At 37.7% G+C, this 14,272-nt stretch overlaps 1 protein-coding gene across 1 annotated transcript in view; it reads left to right on the top strand.

The window, feature by feature from the left end:
- The window catches only part of TACR1 (tachykinin receptor 1), a gene marked incomplete at its 3' end in the record, with an annotated part of 166,187 nt that overhangs the window by 74,894 nt on the left and 77,021 nt on the right, over positions 1-14,272 (top strand). Inside the window, exon 2 of the mRNA XM_081265049.1 lies at positions 2,601-2,795. Within this exon, the coding sequence (XP_081121175.1) occupies positions 2,601-2,795 (195 nt within the window). The remainder of the gene's footprint in view (positions 1-2,600; positions 2,796-14,272) is intronic.

Below are 14,272 nucleotides of genomic sequence, written 5' to 3' on the forward strand. Positions count from 1 at the left end.
AGAAAGGCAGAGAGTTAACTGAAATGGGCTCCCAAATTGCAATTTTTGCAGTAAAGATAAAATATGGCTTTCTGCCACCCATTTGAAGCTGTAGTGCTAATATTCTGATGCAATCCCCCTTAAGCACAGTCAGATCAGATTCTAAATGGTGTATCACCAATTTGGGCACGGGGATGGGTATTAGGATTCATTTATTTAAGACTGAGCATTTATCCTGAGTTAGAAACAAATTAAAATCTTACATTTGAGATAATATTAAAAGAGGGCAATGTAATTACCACACTCTCCCCTGTGCATCTTCCTGGATCTGGTTTGAAGCCTAAGAATTCACAGCTGCCGGTGCGGGTAGAAGCAGCCTGCATTGGGCTGGAGATAAATTAAGGCATCTTCATGCTCCCTGTCCAGGTTTGTGGAAATCTTGCTTTTGGGAAATGATCCAGTAAGTGCTCCTACAATTATAATGCAAACATACAAAGAGATTCTGGTCATGATTCTGGTCCTGACAATCCAGGTCCATCCTTGACCAAACTGGAAAGAAGGTAAACATGATTGATGGTTGAACAGGCCCACCTCCACTGGCTCTGACTCAGGGGTTCCTCCCATCCACTATTATCCCATGTCTATACAGGAAACCCAGGTTCCATCCTGCCAGGCAACAAGGATGTCACAGGTCTGGGGTTGGGGACAGGAATCAAGACTTCTCAGGGTGCTTTTTAGGAGATTGATCCAGAGGGGAAGATTATTTAAGTCTATGGTACGAGAGACTACCTTAATGGTAACTGTGGCCCTCTGGGATAATCTAAAGAACACAGGTGATGCTTGATTCACAGCTCACAGCGTCCTGAGAACTCTCTTTGCCCTTTCAGACAGTATTTGAGTAAAATATTTCATTGCTACCAACTAGACAGGGAAGCATCCCCAAAGATTTTTATTTTGCTACTCACCCCCACCGTAACATCTACTCCAAGTCTTTTCTAACTCCACTCTCTCCTGATTTCAAGACCACCTACTTACTTTTTGAAAAGGGCAGAAGGAAGTTTCTAGGGATTCCTTCCCGGAAGTTATCGTGACTTCTGATTGTGTATATAAAGGCTGACCCGAAGCATTCCCCAAATGCAGCCTCCCTATACTGAACACCTTCAGTGTAGCTGTTCTTGCCAACCAGAAAAGGAAAGATCAGGTCCCTAGCATACACACACACACACACACACACACACACACAAAAAAAAAAAAAAAAAAGCAGAGAAATGATAAAAAGATGCTCAAGGAAGAAATCTACAAAACAAAGCTATCAACCCCTTTCAGAAAGTCAGATCCAATCCTATCCCAGAGGAGGGAGGGCTCCAAACACTTCCTGCCCTTGGAGCATGATACTCAACAGGTTCACCCCCAACCCAGCTGAGCATACCTCTTGAAGCCCCTCCAAGAAATCACCCACTATTCCAAGACTTGATTACTTCTGCAGATTCCCTAAGGCTCTAAGGTACTGATCAGATTACCGCTTGAGGTCATTTTTCCTACCCTTGGGTTTTGTGGTTGCTTATTGATGCTCCTTGTTTCCCTGGAGAAATTAGATCCTCAATGCCCAGAAGGAAAGGGTGTGTTCTGCTGGCAGCAGGTGCCCGGTGAAAATTGTAAAATGCATGCTGAATGAAATTGCTTTCCTTATTACCCTGTCCCACTTCTTGCCCAAAGGTTGTAGGAGTTCAGAAAACACAATGAAAGGATTATGTGGAATTACACGAAGCCAGCTGACAGATGTGCTGCTATTTGTCTGTGCGTTTCTGAAGTCTTCATGGACCATTCTGTCCCATGGAGACCAGAAATACCTGCATGCCAGATAATCAAATGTGTGATTTTGAGGTTTTGGTCAAATAATATTTAAACCCCAAATGATGTATAAAAAACATAGCTGCAACTTTTTTAAACAGATGCGTATTTTAAGAGATAAATCCATAAACATTGTAAGAAAAATACACATAGGGAGATGGCTTTTAAATAAAAGAGGCAGAATCGATGTGTTTATAACTGATATAAAATGCTGATTGTAGTATTTATTTTTTTCCTCACATCTCTGCAGTATCTTAGAGGCTGTGCACAAATTCAAACATGTGGATGTATTCATTCAGATGATACCATTTAGTTCGCCATTTAGTTTGTTGCCTTCCGGCCCCTGTTTTCTGATGCAGGATTGATAACCTTTATCATGCCACACTAGGGCTTTAAAAACTACCACAGTCATATGCAGCTTAATGAATGGGGACACATTCTGCAAAATTCATCAACCAATGTCATTGTTGTGTGAACACCATGCAGTGTACTCACACAAACTAGGACAACTACTATGTTGTTAGTCAATCTTATGGCACCACCTGGATGTATATGGTCTGTCTTTGGCCAAAGTGTTGTTATGTAGCACATGACTGTTGGTGATTTTTCGTATGGATTTTAGCATTGTGAGTCAGAAGCCATAAAACTTAAGGATAAAATATGGAAACAGGTTGGGAAAACGACATCGGGAATCAAAGTGTTTCTGGAACATTTTTGTTGGCAGATTTTGATGACCAAATCAGAACATTGTCCATTCTTCTCTGTTCCAGATACATGGCCATCATCCATCCCCTCCAGCCCCGGCTCTCAGCAACAGCCACCAAAGTGGTCATCTGTGTCATCTGGGTCCTGGCTCTCCTGCTGGCCTTCCCCCAGGGCTACTACTCAACCACGGAGACCATGCCCAGCAGAGTTGTGTGCATGATCGAGTGGCCAGAGCACCCTGACAAGATTTATGAGAAAGTGTGAGTAGAAACTTGTCTCTCTCGGAAGCTGCTGTGATTCAGGGCTTTATTGTTCCTGCTTTCTTTCCATATTCCTCGTCAGTTAAATTTAATGTGTATCTATAAACATTTCTCAAATCCACCCTGACATCAGGCTATGTTCACAATTATGAGCAAATTAAAATACCCCCAAATACTATTCTGGATTTTGAAAACGCATTTTAAAAAAAATGGTGAGACCTTGATCCTGTTATATCAGACTCATGGGTGTCCCATCATGTCCCTCAGGCATTTTATGAGAGCCAGTGTCCTCCCAAAATCCCCATTTCTTTGCCAGGGAACTTTTTCCTAAGCTACAGGCTGCCCCTCTGCCCTCCTGCAACACGCATTGGTGGGTGGGGAAGTTCCTGCCCCTCCTGGCAGCTCTCAACAATGACTGACAGGAGAGTTGGCCTATGCACACTCTGCTCCCTCCCCCTGGGAGGGATGTCTCTGGATTTGAATCATGAGAAGAAGCTCCAATTGCCCAGAAGGTACCTAGTTCTACAATATGCATATCATGACCCACCGTTCTTTTCCTGAACCTGGGCCAGAGGGTGTTTTTTTTTTTCCCTTCTCCTAAATAAGATGCTTGCTCTGGAATCATTCATCTCAGATTCTACCTTCCTGGGTTTTGCCCTGTGAGAAGAGAGCACACATGAAATGCTGAGAACGTAGACCAGGGCATTGAGAACTGAGGAGTTAACAGAGCCCTAACAGGGAAGGCCTGCTTATCTTTCAGGAGGAGGGCTGGTCGCGGTTAGAGTTTTTCAAAGTATCTTGGCAATTTTCTCTAATACTTCTTATCCTGGAGGCAACACTGAAATGGTTTATTTCTTTGTTTTGTTCTGCTCAAGCTAGCAGCGATGTGACATTTATGTTGTCATTTTGTTTTCTGTACTCACAGCACATGGGTAAAGTAGGTCCTTTGGAAAGTCCTCTATAATTCTCCCATCTTGTTTTTATTATGCGAATCACAGAACAACCTTGGTGTTAAAATCAGAAGTTCTGGGTTTTAATTGTAAGATGGCCCCCAGCCTTGCGAACCCAGGCAAGGTGCATAGTCTCTCCTCCTTCCAAAAATGGAGGATAATAAAGCTCTGTTTCCCATAAACAATTGTTATAAAGATCAAATGAAATAATGTATTCTCACCTTGTCAGCTATTAAACGCCATACAAAAGTTATGAACCAAATTCATGAACCAGTTTATTCACGAGGCCTGTACATTTATTAAATGTTAAAAATGAGACACTATACCTGTCATGCCCCCAAGATTTGAAGGCTGGAGAGCCTGTTGCACATGGTTACACTGCCACATCTGTTCCACAGAGCATGGCAATGGGACTTGCCAGGAAACAATACATAAAGCTCAGACATTGCCTTCCAGGCACCGACAGTGGGATCTAATCGATCAAGCAGTGGGGGGATTAATGCTCAGCCTAGAAGGAGACACTGAAAATTATTCTTTCAAATGGAACTACAAGCCTGAGCAAGGTCTCACTGGGAGAAAGAACATAGCTTTACAAGCTGTGCAGCACCCGTTAATGTGATCAAGCCAAAAGATTTATTCAAAAGTGTGGGGGTGGACCTCCTTAAACTGCTTCAGAAACCTCCACCCCAGACCATGGCTTTCTTTTTAGTTCTCAGCTATTTTTTTCAAAGCCTGATCAGCTTTCTACGATTTTTTGTTTCAAAATACTTACGGTTCTTTTATCTTACAACAAATTTGAAGTTTAACTTGGAAGTAGATTTATGTTCCCACAGACCCCTGAGGAAGCCAAGAAACATTAATGTTCAGAGCCTTAGTTTTGAGTAGTTGGGTGTGTTATGCTTATTAATGATGAGAAAAATCCCTTTGAGACCAAACTCAATGCATTGGATTATCTTATTTCCTTGGTTTGAAAATTTAGAGTAGCTGCTCCTGGATGCAGGCTGAGGTTTGCTATCATTGTCTATTTAATCATCTTAACCTTAAAAAAAATGAATCTGACTTACAAGCATCTGATTTTTATGGATTGAACACATTGAATGATACAATAGCAAGCCTGAAGTGTCTATACTCCCCATTTGTATATTCATTGTGGTACAAACATTAAGTCAAGTTCATAGCAAAGCTTTATGCAAGCTTATTTTCTTTTTTGTCAGTGTCTCTATGTATATCGTGCTATATTTTTAGGGAATTTATATTTTACCATGTCTAAACTAAGTATTTAATTATATTCTCTTCTTTTAGAACTAATGATGATCATTTCCCCCAGAATAATCCCAAATTTGAAACCAGATGGAAACTTTATTTTGAGGCAGTAAAATAACTAGAAATTATTATTATTAGAGTAAGGGTGTGGACTCTGGAGTTAGGTGAGGGGTCACCTCCTAGGCCCATCACTCTCTTATTGAGACATAAACAGTCCACTCATTTAAGCCCCTAAGCCTAACAGTACATTCCACATAGAGGTTTTCAGAGAAGCAAATAAAAGAACCCACACAAAGTGCTCAGCTCAGGGCCCTGTGTGAGGTTAGGTGCTGCTGAATGTTAACTACTGACATTTGTATCATTCACTGATCAGGGTCCACTGGCAGATGACCAGTAGTGGGTAGTGTGCTAAGCAGATGCTTAAGCCCAATTTGTCTCTCAGATAATTTGTGCCAATAATTACATAAAAGCATTTTATGAAAAAAATTATAGATGGCCACAAATGCATTCTGGCTACATGATATACCTTCAAGCCTATTCATTCATCATTTGGACTCTTTATTAATATATTGATTAAATGAAGCACTGTGAAAGCAGGTAATCTAATTTAAAAAATGGACAAAAGTTTTGAAACATAACACTTCACACGCAAAAAAAAAATCCAAATATCTGTTAAATATGTGAAGAGGCACATGACTTCATTCCTCACCAGCAAAATGCAAATTAAAACTATAATGAGATATTATTACACATTATCAAACTAGCAAATGTTAATAAGTATGAAAAAACTATTTCAAACTTTCAAAGGATATGAGGCAATGAGTATTTTGGTGATTGCTAGAAGTATAACTTGATAAAATTATGCTGGAAGATATTTTCATGTATCTAAGAAAAGAAGGTGTACATATCCCAAAACTCAAAACTTCACTAAGAGGTGCTGAAGAAACTCATGCACATATGTACCCTAGTACACCTAACAGTGTTCATTGGCATTGTTCCTTTTTGGGGAGGGGGCACAGAGGATTGAACCCAGGGGTGCTTAACCACCAAGCAACATCCCATATCCTCACTCTTCTTTATTTTTTAATTTAATAAAGGGTCTCACTAAGTTGCTTAGGGCCCTGCTAAGTTGCTTAGGCTGGCCTTGAACTTGCGATCCTGCTGCCCCAGACTCTTGAGTCTCTGGGATTACAGGCATGTGCCACCATGCTAGCTCTCAGTATTAAATGCCTTCCACCGGAGATATTTTAAATGTCTATCATCAGTAGAATGGACAAACAATTGTGGTACAAGCATGTAAAGGAATACTATATTGCTAATGAAATGAACAAAATGTAGCTTCACATTACATTGAAAGCTCTTACCAAAAACAGTTCTAGAACAAGCAAAACAAAATGACGTTTTTTGAAATATTTAAGTAGCAAAACTACATTTATAGTAAGCAAGGAAGTGGTCACCATGAAAATAAAGACTGTTGTGTGAAAAGTATTTCTGAGGGGATGACATTGTTATATATATTCAGCTCAGGGGCTGCAGCATGAATATTTGCTTTAAAAGTACAAATAATACCAGATAATTTGACATACCCATTTTCTGAAATATATATTTCATTTTTTAACTTAAAACTTAAAAACTCAGCAAAGTTTCCTTTCTTTTCTTGTTTCACAAACCTTAAGAAACTGATTTCATTGAGATAACCCAAAAATTCTCCAGAAGAAATTATTTTCTGAGGTGTGGGGCTTTGTCTAGGATGACATTTTTCATAGGAACTTACCTCTGAATGCTCAACATGTGTCTAGCCCCACCCATCCTGATGTTTGCTTGAACTGAATTTTATCTTGCTCACTCCTATGTGCCAGCTCCCCTGAATTTTCCCAACTTAAGGGAAGATAAACCAAATGTTTTTCTCTGGAGAGAAGTGGCAAATGTAAAATCTGAGAACAAGGCCCATCTAATCAGGGCTTGCATCCCTTGCTGCTGCTATGTTCAAGGGCAGGGGCTTCTGGACCACAAAATTCTGCAGATGCAGTTGGTCATTTTTCCTAGGAAGTCATTTACACTTCATTTACACTCTGTTTTGCATTTTAAAAATATGATATGTTATCGTGAATAATAAAATTCCCATGACTTCTTTAATCAATCATATTTCCATTATTTACTAACATTTTGATGACTATTTGTCCAGGTAAATACTGTTCTTAGTTTCTTTTAAAGCAAAATAGACATTCCAGTCAACACAAATGTGGATTGTCTCCGTCTTTGAAATACAAAACAGCTTATTATGCAAACTATTCTATACCCCCTTTATTAACTTAGCAATATGTCTTGGAGATCTTTCTGCATGAGTTCATAAAGATCTTCTCTTTTTTCAGCTACACAGTATTCTACTTTTTGAATGTATAATACTATTCAAGCAGTCATTTATTGGTGGACTTTGGATTGTTTCCAACCTTTTGCTATTACAGAGTGTTGTCATGAATAACTTACATCTATCACTCAAGGATATCTATAGCCTAAAATCTCAACAGGGAAATATGTCATTTTAATTTTGACATTTTTTTCTCTAGGTAAGATTGTACAAATTTGCATTCCCACCAACAATGTGTGAAAGGGCCTGCTTTTCCAAGGCCTCGCCAACAAAATGTATTGTCAAACCTTTAGATTTTAGCCTACCTGATGGAGGGAAAATGATATCTCACTACAGCTAATATTTATTTACATGTCCCTTATTTCAGTTGGGTTGAACATCTTTTCATAATTCATGAGCCATTTCACATACATTTTATAATCTGCTTATTTCATTTACCATGTCACCAGTGATTTCCTATGTCATTGAACATAGGAATATACAACATGACATATATGTGTGTGTTTGTACACACATACACACACACACGGATGTTATTAGTGAATCCCCTCCTTTGAAAATTGATTAAAACAGTGGTTTCTCTTAACTGGCTAGTCAGATAAAACCCCAAACTTCAAAGTAGGCTGCTTCTAGCTAAATCCCTAGGTCCCTGGGGGGACTGGCTCAGTTTCCTCTGCCATCTTCTATTTTTGTTTACAATGCAGTGATAGAAAATTGTACAAATCTTATAAAACTCATAAAAATGAGATCCTTGGCTCATCATTAATACCATATTATCATAATTTGTAATTGAGTCTGCCACATAATTTGCAACCTGGCAGCCTAACCAAGGCCCTTCTAGCAAAACAGCAACACTACCCCAGAAGTCTTATAGAGGTGAATTTGATTGACAGGTGATGAAGGACAATTTTATATGTGACCAAATGTGCATCTTCCCAGTGGAGGAAGGAAGCACAGAGGAAGGAAGATAAGGGAATAAAGAAGAAAAGTTTGGCTTTGCAAAATGCATTTTCCCCCCTCCCTACTTCTTTGAAATCTTTGAGGACTATGCAATAGCTTTCAAAGTTAATCAGAGCCAAGGCCATTCTTGTGGATGCTGTTCAGGCCATACAGTGACAGCAGTCTTAGAGGAACCAAAATAATGCCCCTGAGAACAAAGGAGATAAAGAATTCAACCCTTCTTCATCAGAGTGCCCACTACCAAAGCCAAGAAGAAGTCTTTAATGAGGAAAAAAAGTGAGAAAGACATCCAAAAGAGTGAGATTTAGACGGCTTGGGGAATTTCAACTTCCCAAAATATTTATTATTATTGGTCATATGTCATTTTCTGTTAAACTTCTATGTCCATAACTTTGTGGTAGAGCTTTAGCAAGAAGTAAATGCCTCTTCTGAATTTCAAAGACTCCCAATAGTCTGAGAAAGGAGATGATGTTAGAAAGAAGTGTCACTCATGACTCTTTACCAGGAGATTTTTGTGGAGACATACTAACTCTAATCTTATTCTCTGTAAATTCAGATTGTAACAGAAGATTCTAAAAGTATGCCCTCACCAATGTTCACAGCAGTTTCCCTTTTATTATATGTTATAATCCATTATCAGAAATCAGTTAAAATCGTGTGTTTATATTCATTAATTAATAATAATAATTGAAAACCAATTCACTGCCAAGGAATGAAAGTGGAAAAGAAAATATTAGAAAATACACCTGCAGTATTACTTCTCAAATTTTCCAACTTCTTGATCATTTGACAAATTAAAAAAGAGAAAGAAAGAAAGGAAGAGTAGACCCTCTGCCAAGCTGCTGCAGGCCTTGGCCAAGGACGTCAGCATATTTGTGTTTCCAGAACCGATTGTTTATGCTAGCTGCTGTGATTCATCTTCTCCCCCGACACCCACTACATTTATAAACATAGCCCCGAGTCCCTAGTGTTGTCACCATTGTTGATGAGAAGCAGTTAAAACAAGAATGAAGAGTGCATTGACACTACAGGGAAAGATGGTGGCATAAAAAAGAAATCCTGAACCTTGACTCCCAGAAAGAAACTGGAGTGACCAAAGTTGTTTTTTGTTGTTGTTGTAGTTGTTGTTGTTGTTGTTTAAAGGAAGAAAGAAAGGAAAGCACACGTTAATGCAGAAACTAGGAAGGCTACTATACAAATGGCAGGAATTTCACTATGGTTCTGGTAGATGTTGTGCAGATAGAACCCAATGGGAGGCAACCTCCCCGGGCCACTGTGGCTGTTGCACATATGCAGCCTCTAGATAGGAGGTCAGAGGGTGAGCCTAGAAGCCTTCAGATGGGACCACCATCTGAAGGCCCATTTGGGATTCCTTTGGACAACTGCAATCAACTTCTAGAGCAACTGCCCTCAGATTAAGAAAGATAAAGCCCATCCAGGCCAGTGAGAATGACTGACAATAAGCTAAAATGAATGATTTTCTGTAAAACCATAAATAACCAATTTATACAGTTCAGAAAGTAAAGGACAAGGATGAAAATATTGATCAAGAATTACATTTACCAAAGCAACTGGAATCAAAATTTATTCAAGGAAATTCTTTCAAATGCCCTAAGTTCTGCACGAGTACAGAACATTATGGAATCTTGCTCATTTATTATATAGATTTAGCATATCCCAGATTTAAACAACTAACAAAGAAAGCTCCAAAAACAAACTTTTAGGCAAATTCCGTGTACAAATATGCACATGAACATCCCAGTTAAAATATCCACCAAAAAAATTCAAAGTTATATTAAAAGAGCAATGTTTTGCTTTTAAAAATGACTTTTTCCAATAAGTAAGATTTGTAAATAATCAGGAAATCTATTATTATTTTCATCAAATTACTTGGTCAAAGGGAAGCATATATTCCTCTAAATAATGCCAAAAATATATTTGTTAAAGTGTAATATCTCTTAAAGAAAAAAAGTAGCTTGTAGACATAATAATCCTTGCCAAAATAAAGTAAATAAGAGATCTCCTTTCCAACTGAAACAAAATAACACAGAACAATTTAGAAATAGTCAGATTTTACTTGAAAATAATGAAAACTATCTTGTTGTTTTAGACTTAAGAAAATGTTGAGAAATACATTTTATGAGATTTGAAACTCAAAGTCTCCCTTTTATCTTTATATAATTCTGCAAAGATACCAGTTCTTCTCAAACTATTCCCAAGAGTATGTGTAGGTGTTTGATAAAGTGGATCATTTGAAAAGAATAAGTGGATTAAAATAGTTCAAGAAAATATTGAATGAGAAGTAATCTTGATGATCAGCAAAATGAAACAAAATCATAAGAGTGATCTTCCAGATATCAAAATACCCAGTGCTGGGGGATAGAAGAAAGAGACCAGATATCACATACTACACACACACACACACACACACACACACACACACACACACACACACGCAGAGGCTGGGGAGAGGATCCCAAGAATAAAATTTTATGTTTAGTTCATAAGGATCGTTCCATACTTTTTTGAAACCTAGGTAGCCCCAAACTACTGTAGGATTCTACACTCAAATGAGTTTGTAAAAAATAAACCTAGCCTAGTCTACCATCACTCCCAGCTTGGAGAACTGCAATGTATATATTACTTTATTGAAGCCCCTGAGCATATGGAAACTCTTTAAATTTTTTCTAGTTTATCTTTCGAGGTAATATATTCATGGATTATACACCAGGAAGTCTGAAAGGGCAGACAGGAATGATTTCTCCCATTCATTTTGTCCCCCTCCTGCTCCTATGCTTCAATTCCTTGTAAGCCTTCCAACTCTTCTTTATGCTAAGAAAATACAACTATATTCTCATTTTCTCCTTTCTTAAAAAAATACACCTTATTCTTGCTTTTATCTGTGAGTTTATCTCAGATGTTCTTTCCCATCAATATATAGCAGCCTTCTCATTTTTTTCTTTCCAGCTGTATAGTATGCTTTTATATGGGAAAGCCATAATGTACTTATCCAATGCAATATTAATTTATATCTGGATTGCTCCTAGTGTTTTGTCAGTTGAAACTATATGGCATTGAATAATCTCCACTGAGATGTTTTTACAGTGAAGAAATCTGATAGTTTTGCTTAAACCTTGTGTCTTCTAAAATTATTTGATCACAGAATCTTTTGATTAACTCTGTTAACATCCCACAGAAATCATTTATAAAACATTCTGGTAGAGATTCCTTGGAAAGCTGGGAATGGAACCATCATTTGTTCTAGCTATTCCTCTTCTCGGATTATACCCAAAGAACCTAAAAACAGCATACTACAGGGACACAGCCACTTCAATGTTTATAGCAGCACAATTCACAATAGCTAGACTGGGGAGCCAACCTAGATGCCCTTCAATGGATGAATGGATTAAAAAATGTGGTATATACACAACGGAATATTACTCAGCATAAGAAATAATAAGATCATGGCATTTGCAGGGAAATGGATGGCATTACAGCAGATTATGCTAAGTGAAGCTAATCAATCCCCCCCAAAAAAAAACAAATGTCTTCTCTGACATAAGGGGGGTGACTCAAAATGGGGAAGAGAGGAAGAGCATGGGAAGAAGACTACCTCCACATAGAGGGGTGGAAGGGAAAGGGACGGAGAAAGGGAATTGCATGGATGGTGGAAGGAGACCCTCATTGTTATACAAAATACATGTGTGAAGATGTGAGAAAAAAAAAGAATAGCATTACCCTAGATTGGGTAGAGAGAAGTGATGGAAGGGGAAGGGAGGGGTTGGGGAGATAGGAAGGATTGTAGAAGGAAACAGACATTATTATTACTGTGTGTATACGTGACCGCATGAACAATGCGATTCTGCAACCTGTACACTCAGAAAAATGAGAAATTATATCCCATCTGATTCAAATGTATGATATGTCAAGGTCATTGTACTGTCATGTGTAACTAATTAAAACAAATTTAAAAGAAAAAAAAACATTCTGGAGAAATTCTGGATTAACCATAAAGCTGGATTTCTTTCTCACATATTAAAACCAATACATAGTCCAAATAAGTTGAAATGGAATAAAGGCTTCAAAAGCATAACACTGAAGACAAAAGTCAAAATGAAATAGATTGCTGAAAGTGGGCATAATGGCGCATGCCTGTAATCCCGGCAACTCGGGAGACTAAAGTAGGAAGATCATAAATTCGAGGCCAGCCTCAGCAACTTAGTGACACCCTGTCTCAAAATTAAAAATAAAAACAGCTTGGATGCAGTTCAGTGTTACAACATCTCTGGGTTCAATCTTCAGTACAAAAAAGAAAGAGATGTGGGGGGTGGGAGAGAGAGAGAAAGAAAGGTATTGCTGATCAAATGCAGATATATATACAATTTTAGATATAAATACAGATGCATATAGATATAGTTTTTATTAAATTGCATATCTGAAAACTTTTATGAACATCTGGGCAAGTCACACATAGGAAAAGAGTACAATATATGAGACAAACTAACAATATCATTAGCATAGAAGAGCTCTAATTAATAACAAGGCAAGATTCAAGAATTAACACTTCATGAATGAATATGAAAAATTACACCGCAATAATGGATACAATTTTTCTTTTATTTGACTACCCCACATTTAACATAATGAAAATGCTAAGTGTTAACATGGTTATGAGGGAGGTAGGTGTTGTTTACCAAAAGATAATGTAACAATATCTATCAAGGTTTCTAAATGTACACTCGATTTAAATCAGCAATTGCACTCTTACAAAGTATGAAGTATAATAATGTGTATGTAAGATATTGATGTCAGTATGGTTTATTAGCTTGTAAAATTAGAAATAAATGCCCATAGATGACTGATTTCAAAAATGATGTATCATCTATACAAAGAAATCCTGTGCAATTGTTAAAAATGGCATTGTACACATATGTTAACATGAAGATACTTTCATGATATTCTGAAAGTATATAGCTTCAAAGTAAGTAATATGTGTAGTTAGTACCGTCTGTGAGTTTCATAAAGTTTACACATGTACTTAACTGATTCTAGGTGAAAAGTGTGGAAAGATGTGCAGGAAAGCTTAATACTCAATGTTTTTGTTTGGAATGTGGGATTATAGGTCATGAAAACAAATGTTTTTGTTTATCTGCAATGTAAGTTTCTTCCTACTAATTATAAGTCTTGTCTCTATGGCATTAGTTTTGCGGGGAGTACCATGGATTGAACTCAGGGATGCTCGACCACTAAGCCACATTCCCAGCCCTATTTTTTTTTTTTTTTTATTTAGAGGTGAGGTCTCACTGAGTTTCTTAGCACCTTGCTTTTGCTGAGGCTGGCTTTGAACTCATGATCCTCCTGCCTCAGCCTCCCAAGCCTCTGGGATTACAGGTGTGCCCCATGGCACCCGGCTTCCATGGCATTTTTAATTTAGTAGCATAAAAGTCATCTCCTTCTGGAATCAAAAGACTATCACTTTAAAAAGTCAATAGAGAATTAAAAGGTGAAATAAAATAAGTATATTAACTCCAGAAAAATAGATCACAATTATTTTCTTTCTAAATTCTTCAGATATTGTTCCTCGGTCTTCTGACACTGAGTCTTGTGAAGAAATCAGATACCTTCTGACCTTTTCCACCTTAGATTATTTGCAGTTCCTGTCTGCATGCAGTTAGAATTTTTTTTGTTATATTTTCTGTCATTGTTGAGGAACTTCCAATCTAAAGTCAGCTATCTAGTTCAGGGAAATTTTCCTTCTAAAAACAAATTTTAATTGATTGCCAGAGTTATAGTCTACTCTCCTTTTCATAGTTAGTGCTCCACATAAATTGTGTCCCTCCAGTCTGCCTCTTACTATTTTACTCATCTCAATCATTTATTTCATCTCTTTTTCTGGTTTCTGGCGGAATTCTCAAGCATTTCTAATGAAATTGTAA

Source organism: Spermophilus citellus, assembly GCF_964194105.1.
Source record: "Spermophilus citellus genome assembly, chromosome: 13".
Classification (NCBI taxonomy): domain Eukaryota; kingdom Metazoa; phylum Chordata; class Mammalia; order Rodentia; family Sciuridae; genus Spermophilus; species Spermophilus citellus.